Here is a 12,100-nt window from a genome sequence, read left to right as displayed (position 1 = left end):
CAAGTCGGTCCCAATCCTGCTGCCTAGAGAGCGGGTCTCAGTGCTGCAAACAGGCGACAAGCTTGAATATAGAGTCAGTGGCCCTCCGCGGGAAGACCATCTCAATCACCATCTTGTTATGAGTCGTCCAGAGAATCCAACTCAACACCGCGAACACTGACCAGAAGAGGCATCTCCTCCTCCCGGAATGTTGGTTCGAGGTTTGAGAAACCCTGCCAGGTCCAGCGCCTCCTAGTCAGGACCCAGAGCCTCACGGACAAAGCACCAAAGCTACCGAGCAACTGGGCAGACGAAGAAGATGTGGGTCCCATTCTCTGGGACCACACAGAGGAAATAGTTCATCGCCATTCCCATTCCGCTAGATCAGTTTTCTCCCCGATGAGAGGTGATCACGCAGAAGCTGCCACACGAAGATCTTGATTTTTAGAAAGGAACACTTTCCATAAGGGTGCCAAAGGCGTCGTATGCAACGTACATCTTGACATTCTACGTGCTCACAAATTCGTTTCACGAAAAAACGGCAACTTTTGTGTAGCGGGAGAAAAAGACAAAAATCAGTGTTAAAAGGGGCTTTTCATGAAACATCTTTTGTCATTTTTACAAAAGCCACAAAAAAGATTTGTTTTCCATGATGTGCGCACCTACAATATGAAGATGTCTGCATCAATTTTTTGTTCGGAACCTTTAGACATTTTGAAATGTTTTTTTCCGATGACGGGAGCGTATGATCCCATATGCCAAAGTGAATTTCCGGGTTTACCCGTTCAGAATAGGTTATTTTTAGAAAAGAGAAGGGTTTATTCCCTGGCCTTTGCATCAGACGATAGCCATATTTACTAAGTTCAGAGTAGCACAGGTATGCTATGGTGTGTGGATTAATGAAGCGGTGTTTTCCCTCCTTTTGGGAAAAGATCGATTACTACCTAGAACATTCCGTCAGGAAATAAAAAATTTCCACTTTATAAGCTTAGATTCACCCTTTGCTGGTAAGGCATATGTTTTGCGTGTTCATTTGGGTGCATGGTCAGAACTGTAGGCTGACAGTGAATTGGAACAATCTTTTTTGACAATCAAGAGTTGGAAGATTCAATTTTGGATGCTTTCCCCCGTTGCAAAAAGTAAAGAAAAAAAGATAACGATGATCAGGTAGGACAGAAGAGAAGGCTCGAGACTGACAAGGATGTATATATCGAAGATCATAAAGCGGTAGCATAAAGTTGTAATTCAGGCTTATCTACACCTTGGACGTGAACGAGGATTTGCACAGTATATATCATCCATCAGTACCGCGTACATGCACAAGTTCATCTTCTTGGTATCATTTTTCCCCAGCGCTGCGAGAAGACCGATATATCTAGTAATCTAGGCATCATGTCCTGGCTGGAGTGCAGATGCTAATATGAGATCATCGAATCACATGACGGTGCAAGCGGTAACGTCCTCGTCGTTGAACATGTTCATGTACTTGACCTCCGGCGCCGCCGGGTCGGCCATGGCCTGCGGCACGTTGCGGACCAGGCCCGCCGGCGCCTTCTTGTCGTAGGAGCCGCCGACGTAGGGGTAGGTGGCCACCGTGTAGGGCACGTACGGCCACATATCCGCCGTCGTCTTCCCAGTCCTCTTCACCCTCGCCAGCACCTTGCGAGGCTCCACGTACCCCGTCACCGTCACCTTGCTGATCTTGCGATTCACCACCACCGCCGTCACACCTTTGGCATATGCATATGAACGTTCACCAAATGAATATATGAACTAAATGTTATATTTTCTATCCTCAAAATAAATAAATATATTTTCAAAAGAAAAGAGTTAGATCGCTTGGTTTCATGTTTGAGATCGATATCGGTCAGTATGTGTATATGTACCCCGAATCGATTTGACGGCGTTCTTGACCCTCCTCTCGCAGCCCTCACAGTCCATCTTCACCTTGATGTTCACCGTCTGCAGATAGATAGATAGATAGATAGATAGATAGATAGAAGAAACTCCAGTTAATCACACGTTTGTGGCAGCTCAATTAACAAAATGACAAAAAAAAGTGCAAAAAAAACATATTGATCCCTTCACAAGATCAGAAGGCCATCTTTGGAAGATAGAGCTGCTTCCGATCGATGAACAAACCTAAACCAAAAAAGAGAACACAAACGTGCTTGAATTCCACAATCCTCACCGTCAGTGGCCGCCTTTTCTTGATCCTGATGGCTTCCCTTGTATGTGTCAAGTTGCACAGACGGGACAGGTGATCCAAGGCGCCCATGATCTGATCTAACTCAACTTTTGTTTCCAGCAAGAACCACTGATGAACCGTTCTTGCGCTTGTCTGTACTGCGAAGGCCAAGTACAGAACCTTAGGCCATGGAGGGGGCCATATATATACCCGGGAGAAAGAAGAGAGACAAGGACAGCGTGCCTAATCCTGCATGGTTAGGGTTGGTGCAAGTCCATGTTGATGCTACCGGAGGACACAGCGAGAGTGATTAAACCTCAGAGGTTTCGGACTAAATGAAGTGTGTTGGGCAAGAAAGCATTTCTTTTCCTAGGATGGGACATGCCCCCGCAGCTCCATCCAGCGCGAGGTGCCCTGAGCGTGACCGCACCCCAATCATGCACTCAATCAAGACAAGGGGATAAAAAGTCCTGCCAAGGAAATGGATTTGCTTTTCTATCGAATCATATTCTTTGGATCATTCTGAAAGGGCTACATACCTAACCCGAATTCAAATCTTGACTTATGATCTACTTGCCAAAATTATGCACTAAAATCTGGCATAAAATGGTGATATAGCTAGGTTAGTAGTATGTTCTTGCCTGATGCGCCGGGTCTATAACGTTACAGTACGATGTTGATTGCTTTGTTCCTTCTCGGGTTTGCATCGCGCCGTAGTTTTCAGCCTCTTTTCAAGGTTCTCCACTTCTCTCATCTGCTTTCAGTTTACACTTTACAGTGGATTCGTACATCTGTCCCACTTTATATTACACTTGCGTCTACCTTCGCTGCTCCTTTCAAATTCAACACTAGATGCATGAATGGCGTGTGCATGTCACAAATTTCTCTGCTCCATATGCGGCTGCCTTTTGGAAAAAGAGGGGATATCTTATACTAGTTAAATGGCGTCACTGATGATCTGTTCCATGAATCGTGATCCATGAAGAAAAACTAATGAAGCATCCTAGGACAGTAGGACTGACATATAACATTGATAACTGGAGAACAGCCAAGTGTGTAGGTTTTCAAAATGCATATTCAAGCATCACCCCATCATGAACATCAGTTGGTCCCATCCCCTCCTCTTTTTTCGAGAAATTTCTGCCTAATACTCCCTCTGTACAATAATATTTGTCGTTTTAGCAGCTCAATTTGACTAGATATGCTTACCAGCATATATAAAGCACCGCAGGGGTTTAACAGCCAAACATAGCGTCCCTTGAACAGAGAAACGGCGGAAGTTATTTTTATCGATGAGTAACGTCTGGCCTCTACATACTTAGGATGTACACAGCTAAAAAGAGTAAATAAAATGACATGATGACAGCAATAAAGTCGTATGAGACTGACACTATGTTGTCATCATGTCAAGACATATTATGTAGCAGGGTATGTTAACGCCCTCCTTTGTAAGTACTCCCTCCGTTCCAAATTACTCGTCGTGGTTTTAGTTCAAAATTTTGAACTAAAACCACGACAAGTAATTTGGAACGGAGGGAGTACTAAGTAGCTTGAATAGACTCCTTGGGAAGCCAAGCTGAAAGCGAGAGCTTCATGGCCAGCCATGTAATCGTTATACCAACCATTCCACGATTTGAGCATGTAATAAGAGATCCCAAGGGGCTCGCACAGTCATCACCGACTGACACCGAGACCGAAGCGTGTAAAGACACCATCACGTACCGAACAACTCCACTTTCCTCTAAGAAATAATATCATCTCCAATAGCAGCACAATACTATATATACAAATGGTGGACACAAGCATCATACCATAATTAAAACTTAAGCCAACATAGATAAAACCAAAGACAACAACCAACCACAATAACATGCTAGAGAAAAAAGAGCTAATTCCATGAGTGAAGAACGGTGCGACGAAGCATGCGTAAGCCTGTAGTAAAGATACTAAACTCCCAAGATTTGAGGCTCTTCCAACAATCAAGGTTGTAGGGACTGGGTGGATCCATTTAACAGGGGATAGATAGTTGGGCCACAGATTAACAACAAATGCACTGCAAAATCTGTAAATGTAGAACATGAGCCTACGAGTGAACTATGGGTGTGGTGCGGCTATGTACCGCCAGCGGCGACCTCTAGCATAAGCTCGCCTGCAGGGAGCCAATATTGGGTCGGCCCAGTTTTCACATGGAAAGGTAATGCTAACGTCAGCAGGCATCACACATGTTTTTCATTTTCTCCTTCCTTTTCTCTTCACAATTTTCTTTTCATTTTTTCTCTATTTTTCCTTACTATTGTTTATATTTCAAAATATTGTATATATACGTATATATAAATATATTATAAAAAAATTTACATGAAAAAATTAAAATAGTAATGATGCATTTGAAAAATGTTAGACTTATATAGAAAAATGTTTTTGATCTTGTTGTGGTTTTAGTTTAAATTCAAAATAAAATCAAGGCAACAATTATGGACCAGAGGGAGTAAGATGTGAATGAAAAAAGTAGAAAATCCTAGTCATGTGTGCAAAAATTGTTTGTGATATTTTGAAAATGTCATCAATTTCAAAATATGTACGTGACACTTAAAAAATTACACAATGTAGAAAAAAGTTCACGTAATTAAGAAAAATCATACACTCGAACGTATGTTACATTTAAAAATAGGTTCACAAACATGTGTTCGAGACATTTTTAAAAATACTAAGTAATGTAAAAAAATTATACCATTGAAAAAATGTATTTGACATTTTAAATAAATATTCCGTTGTCTAAAAGAAAGTTTCATGACATTTAAAAAAATGTGTATATTAAAGTCTTTATTTTCATTAAACAATGGATGTGAAATTTCAAACACATTATTCAGGTGTCCCCATAAAATTCCAGTGAAATTTGTTAAAAATATTTATATAGTTTAATAAAACATTTGGATTGTTTAAAAAAATGTACAATGTTTATTCGAAAAATGCTACCATGTATCTCGAAAGATGTTCAAAACATATATTTTAAAAATTATATATCGTGTATTCAAAAAATGTCCAACGGGTGTCAAAAAATATTTAAGTGTGTGCTAAGAGCATCTACAATAGACGGTCCATACATAAAAATACCTAACTATTGGATCTCCGAGAGCAAAAAACACTGCTCCAACAGATGGTCCATATGTAAAAAAAATACATCACCATGTCCCGGAGATGTAAAATACAACACTGCGTGACGCAAATTTGCATCACAAGATACATCTGATGTAAAACCGCGGCCGCCCGCGAAACGACCAACCACCCGTTCATTTTCCTTCTCGCTCGAGACCGCCCGCCCGCCCGAGCACCAGCCACCGGAAATCGCCACCGCCACCGCCCAAATCGTCGTCGCCGTCGTCGCCACCGCCCCAAATCGCCGCCGCCCTCACGCATATCGCCTCCCTCGTCGGAGGGCGTCTCGCAGCCACTCCGGCGCCGCCGATTCGGGAAGCAATCACAGCGGGATTCACCGACTCCGACGATCTGGCATCCCGTATAGCTCCTTTCTGCCGGCCGCTGAGCTCCCTTCTCCTCTGCGCCGCCGTCCGCCGCAGCGACCGGCTACCAATCCAACCGCCGGCCATCTTCTTCCACCCCCGCGCACAAGGTGCTCGGCAGAATTCCCAAGGTACAAAAACGACAAAACTTGATGATTTAAATTGGGATTTGATAGTATGTTTGATGGTGGTTGTCTGCATTGTAGATGAGCTCGGTTGACTCCTCATTCGTGGGTGATTCATCGTCGGACGAGGAATTTGATTTGCATGAAGAAGAGGACATTGCTATGCTAGTGGCCATACACAAGGGGAAGAAGCCGAAGCACGGTGGTTCCTTCTATGGTCGTGCGTTCATTCAGAGAGAACGGGTTGATTCGCACAAACGGTTGATGCGCAACTACTTTGGATCACCACATGTTTTCCTGGAGAATTACTTTCGACACCGTTTTAGAATGTTGAAAGACTTGTTCATCCACATTTGCAATTCCGTGAAGCGGCATAATCCAACCTTCGAGCAGAGAAGGAACTGTGCCGGGTTGCTTGGCCATAGCACCGAACAGAAGGTCATTGCCGCTTTGTGCATGATGGCATACGGTGTTCCGGCAGATTACATTGATGACAACTTGGCGATGGCAGCGAGCACTTCTATCTTCCATGTCAAGCAATTTGCAATGACTATGGTAGAAGTGTTTGGTCCACAGTACTTGAGAGCACCCAATGCTCAGGACACTCAGAGGCTTTTGAAGATGAACAAAGCTCGAGGGTTTCCAGGTATGCTCGGGTATGTGGATTGCATGCATTGGAAATGGAAGAACTGCCCAAGAGCATGGCATGGACAATTCAAGGGTGGTGGGAAGGATGCCACTATCATTCTTGAGGCAGTTGCCGATCATGAAATATGGATTTGGCATGCATATTTTCGTATGCCTGGATTTTGCAATGACATCAACGTGCTCGACCGGTCACCTCTATTTGCCAAGTTAGCAAATGGAGAAGCACCACCGATGACCTTCGAAGCAAATGGCCGCACATACAACTATGGATACTATCTTGCAGATGGGATCTACCCAAGCTGGAGTACATTTGTCAAGCCGGTTGCAAAACCCGAAGGTAAGAAAAAACTCGTCTTTCACAATGCACAAGCGGCCGCTAGAAAAGATGTTGAGAGGGCTTTTGGGATTTTGCAATCTCAGTTTGCTATTGTGCAAGGACCATCTAGATTATGAGATCAAAAGATCCTTTGGTATATCATGACCGCTTGCGTGATCATGCATAACATGGTCATTGAGAACGAGTATAGAAAAACTTTACATTACAACTTCTATCAGTTGATGGGCATTCATGTTAACCCCATGCGAAAACAAGAGCGGATCACACGTTTCATGAAGGTGTACACCGAGATTAGAGACACCGATGTGCATGATCAACTCTAGAAAGACTTGAAGAAAGAGCATTGAAAATGGCATGGCGAAAGAGCCGCATAGATTCACTATTTGTTTGTGAAAACTTATGTTGTATTGTGCAAAACTATGTTGTATTTGTGTTTCATTTGATCTTGTGGATTTGAAGAACTATGTAATAATTTGATATTGTGGATATGTATAATTTTTTATGTTGTTTTTAGATGTTTTTGGCAATATGTGTGGTTGTACAGTGGCTGAACAGCAGCCACGCGGCTGCCGACCGGTTTTACATCTTTGTTTTGGACCATCTGTTGGAGTTGTTGTTTTACATTTTCGTTTTGGACCATCTGTTGGAGTTGTTGTTTTATATCTTCGTTTTGGACCATCTGTTGGAGTTGCCTCTTTTTCAACGATGTAAAAAGCACTTTTTGATGATGTAAAATTTTACACCACCGGTTTACATCGCCAAAATATGGACCATCTATTGAAGATGATCTAAAAGTATACACGTATTGTGATAATGTAGACATGACCAAGAAATAAAACTCACAAAGAAACAAAAGAGTAAGAAAAATCAAAGAATACAAAGAAACCAAGAAGTATACAAAGAAACCAAGAAGTATAGAAAACAGGTGAAGAAGTATAGAAAAACCAAAGAAAAATAAAAAAAACACCGAAGAAAACCATAGCACAGACAACACACGAGCGGCAGCGAGGGATCTGCGCTTGTGACGTCTGCCCTTAGGCAATTTCTAATACGGGCGGACTTCTAATAGGAGGAATCGGTACAAGTGAGACAGAGCTCTTTCTAATAGGAGGAAACGGTACAGGTGAGACAGAGCTCTCGCAGTGAATTGTGGAAGAAATTGGCATCTTATTACATGCCTTTTTAAAATTTGCACTTCATACATTGTCAAAGTTTGAAAAAATTTCTTTTTTAGATTTACTGTTCATCCAAGTGCCGCTGATCGTTGTAAGGCTCCCGAAGGAGCGTTGGTTAACTAGTTGTTCTCCTTGAAACGACTTTCGCTCTATTTGCTACTAGTTCTACATATGGGTATGGGTGGCCCAGCCCGGCAGGCCTAAAGCCCACCGTCCGCTTAAGAACTAAACCGGACGTGTGTACTGTAGCAAAAAGGAACCAGTTACTATAGTGAACCCGAAATTAGTTGCTGTATTTATTTATTTTTTTTAAAGTGTATTTCCTTTGAACGTGAATATTTTTAAAAAGTGCAAACATTTTTTGAATTTCTGGAAAAAATAGAGATGGGAACATTTTTTGAAATATGTGAACAAAATGTTGAAAAGGCAGAAATGGTTTTTGAGAAACATGAACCATTTTCTGAATTTGTGAAAAATATATAAATTTAGAAAAAATTTGAAACTATGAACATTTTTGAAACTATGAACATTTTTTAATTTGTGAAAAAATATTATAAAAATGGAACATTTCATGATATTCCGAACAAAATTTTGAAACATCGAACCTTTTTTCAATTGGTTAACAAAACATTTAAAATGGAATATTTCATGAAATACTGAACAAAATTTGAAACCGTGAACATATTTTTAAATTCTTGATCATTTTTTGAATTTATGACCAAAATTTTATACCACGAACATTTTTTGAAATTCTTGAACATTTTTCGAACCTTCAAACACATTTCCAATTTGAGATACAATTCTCCAAAAAGAACATTTTCTGGGATGAACATGTTTTAAATCTTACTAAATATTAAAAATAAGAACATTTTTACGAAATTTCTGTACATATTTCAAATTGAAACATTTTTTTTAATTTGCGAACAAAATTTAAAAAGATGAACATTTTTTGGAAAGAACAAAAGTTGAAATTTCCGAAAATATTAAATGAAAAGTTCAACTTGAAAAAAGAAATAGTAAAAGAAAAAACATAAAGGGAAAAGAATAAAATTGTGAAATTCTGAGTTTTCTGAATTTATATAATTACGAAAATGAAAAAGGAAACAGAACAAACAGAAAAAGAAATAATAGAAAAAATAATAACGAAAAAAGAAAAAGAAAAGAGAACCCGGTTTTGGAACCCTCTACAAGGTTCCCAAAACTGGAAAAGATCAGATGGAACATCCTCTCCCGAAACCAGGAAGGACGAACGCATTAACCGGGCCGGCCTAGGTAAACGCTCGCTCGCAGCCTTCCTGTGCGAAAGGTCGACAACCTGACGCAGAATGCGTCATATAGGGTTTTCCCAACTCGAAGCCTGGCGAAATATGATTAAGGATATTTTTTATGTAAATATAGGTTTAGTATGATAGTATTAATCCTCAAAAATAGTCATATTGTTATTATAACACGTTAAACATGCATTTTTTTATCGGACTGTGGGTCGAGCCAGGGCTTGGGATTTTGAGGTCGGGCTTTTTAGAACCTGGCCTGGCCCAAAGATGCACATGTCTAGTTTCTAGATTATGCCGGACCATACTAGTTGTCGCTAAACTAGATGTATTTAGACGTATATTTTCTACTCCTCCGATCTAAAAGATGTATTTTTCTACACTAGTTTGCTAAAAAGAAAAAGAAAACTAGTTCTACATTGTGCGTCAGACCAAACACATTAGGCTTTCCATGCCTAATGCCGAAAAGGCCGTTCTTCAATTTTGTCCATGGTAATACGTGTCTTATTCATATCATAAAGATCAAAGTACTAGTCATATAAACATGACAAAACTGAAAAGAAAAGATGCAGAACATCTCTGAGCTTAACACCAAAGCACGTCACCTGCCTCCAGCATCATCAGCAGCCATCGAAGAAAAGAATGACGTTCACATCATTATCTGAGCTCGACGTGGCTCCATTACTGATATGCATCTTTGCGGACCTTCAAGGTGGCTCGTCAAAAATAAACACCTAATCGTTGAAGGAATCAGACCGGAGCAACACCTCGGACATGCCATAAAACATCAAATCTAACACCGGACATGCCATCAAACTTCAAATGTAACACCGGACATGCCATCAAAATTCAGATCTAACACCCACAACTAAGACGCCAAAGGAGGAAACCAGACCTGTCATCCACGAATCAAATACACATTCCGCCTTCCAGATATTGCTGATGCAGATCACAATCTGCATCCACTTCTGGACTACCTCCCAAGCTCCGCGTCGAAGCCGGAGCAAACGCCGACGACGAAGCTCGAGAACACACGTCGAAGTCGGAGAAAACGCCGACGACGAAGCTCGAGAACATAGGTCCACCACCACAAGGATGTCGTTGCTGCCACACGATCCTTACTTGAAGGACTGGTTCAAATCCATGCCATCCATGCTTAAAGGACTGGTTTGGTTTTCAAATCCATCTCAACCATAGAACCGATGGCCTTGTTAGGATCCTTTCACTTAAAGGACTGGTTCAAATGAGCCGAGCTGAGACTCGATACTGATGGGCCGGCTGATACTCCCGCGCCTTACGAACTGAGCAATGCTCCTCTAATCTTTGGAAGTTAGAAGGGGCCAAATACAATATCTTGAGTGGTGTTGCTCGTAGCTGTGTACAAAATCAAGAATGACTCGCGGGGTGACTCCACGGGTGACTCCAAGGGCTGCCTCCACCGCCGGGGAACGACGGGTTAGGGGCGGTTCTGGGCGCTGTTGGACGGCGCCGGAGACACGGATGACGAGGACGGTGACTCGGACGGCGAGGGGCCGCCGGCAAGTTCACCGACGCCGTCAGACGCGATCTGCGAGGCGTTCAGGGTTGGATACTCCAAAAACGAGGTAGCGTTGCTCGTCGACTTGGCGATCCTCCATGACGATCCGGCAAGGCTGGGACTGAAGGAGGAGGATAACATCGAGATAGTCCGGCGAGTCGTCCATCGTCGTACGGTGGCATCGGCGATCCGGCCTTGGCACGGTCCTTTACCCAAGGTGAGTCTCCCGAAACCCACTTTGTCAGTTTTTTTGAGGCGGGAGCTTGGAAGATGGTTCGGAGAAAGAAGAAGAAAAAGCCAGCGGTGGCGGCGGCGCCGGCGCCGGCGGCCGGCCGGTCGGCTGAGATCGAAGAGCGGATCCAGCGTTTGAAATGTTTGCTGGGCCCAGATAGGCTCGATGTGGATGCGGTGACTGGGGGGCGGACTGCTGCTGGGTATTTGGCCCAGCACGGGCCGAAACTGAGTGGGCCGGGGTTAGCTGGGTATGAGGCCCAGGCTAAACCGGACTCCATCTCTGTTGAGAGCGCCGACCCATGCATGTTCCCGATCGATCGTCGTTCGCATTGCTCGCCTACGCCGCCTCCTAGGGTTTCATGGCACTGTGCGGTGCCGGGGTTCCCTGCGTGCGGTCCTGGGCACGCGGCTTGTATACCACCCCTTGCGGCCATGGCTAGGCGTGGTGCTGGTGCTCCGACGGGACCGAGACCTCCAGTGGCCGCCGGGACCGTGCCAGCCGCTACAGGTCAAGGCGGTGGTTCGCAGGGGCCTAGGCCACCGGCGCCTGGGTCGGCCGTAGTGGCCGCTGCGGGGCGTGGCAATGTTGCGCAGGGGCCTAGGCCGCCGCCGCCCGGGACAGGCGTGGTGGCACCTCGCAAGCAGCCGCAAGCACATGGGCAGCAGGCCTGGGCTGCGCCGCCGCCCCACTTCGTCGCAAGGCGGCCACAAAAACGGGCTGGGCCGGTGCAGACGCACGCACCGCCGCCTCAACCTGAGCATGTGGGCGATGGAGGCGCGGGACATGCTCGTTTCCCGGTTAACCGCGGTGGTAATGGACCGCCTCGGGACAATGGGGTGATGATGGTTACAACGCTTATGGTGATGGCCAACATCGTGGCTCGTCGTCGGTGGGCGGCGGGCGTGGATATGCATGGCAGAGTGATGGAACAACAGAAAGACCTTTTTACGGCCCCCGGGAGGCTTTGTTGAGGGGGCATCTGGCCCAGACTACCGGCAGAGAGGTGGTTACCGAGGTCATCGTGGTGGTCGCGGTGGTAGGAACCGTTACCGCCAGCCTCCACCGCCCGTCGTTGTTGAGCCGACGG

At 44.1% G+C, this 12,100-nt stretch overlaps 2 protein-coding genes across 2 annotated transcripts; one reads left to right on the top strand and one right to left on the bottom strand.

The window, feature by feature from the left end:
• Positions 1 to 1,167: 1,167 nt before the first annotated feature.
• LOC109747612 (heavy metal-associated isoprenylated plant protein 20) lies at positions 1,168 to 2,441 on the bottom strand. The gene is made up of 3 exons (XM_020306646.4): positions 2,171 to 2,441; positions 1,866 to 1,941; positions 1,168 to 1,709 (listed from the first exon to the last, which is right to left on the bottom strand). The coding sequence occupies exons 1-3, from the start codon at positions 2,255 to 2,257 to the stop codon at positions 1,414 to 1,416; spliced, it is 459 nt and encodes a 152-aa protein (XP_020162235.1). The 5' UTR covers positions 2,258 to 2,441; the 3' UTR covers positions 1,168 to 1,413.
• A 3,450-nt stretch (positions 2,442 to 5,891) lies between these two features.
• LOC109747618 (uncharacterized) lies at positions 5,892 to 6,911 on the top strand. Its single transcript, XM_020306651.1, has one exon. The coding sequence runs from the start codon at positions 5,892 to 5,894 to the stop codon at positions 6,909 to 6,911; it is 1,020 nt and encodes a 339-aa protein (XP_020162240.1).
• Positions 6,912 to 12,100: the final 5,189 nt, after the last annotated feature.

This window comes from Aegilops tauschii, chromosome 5 (assembly GCF_002575655.3).
Source record: "Aegilops tauschii subsp. strangulata cultivar AL8/78 chromosome 5, Aet v6.0, whole genome shotgun sequence".
NCBI classification, from domain to species: Eukaryota; Viridiplantae; Streptophyta; class Magnoliopsida; order Poales; family Poaceae; genus Aegilops; species Aegilops tauschii.
The sequence above is the reverse complement of the archived record's forward strand: the minus strand, read 5'-3'. Positions and strand labels throughout refer to the sequence as shown.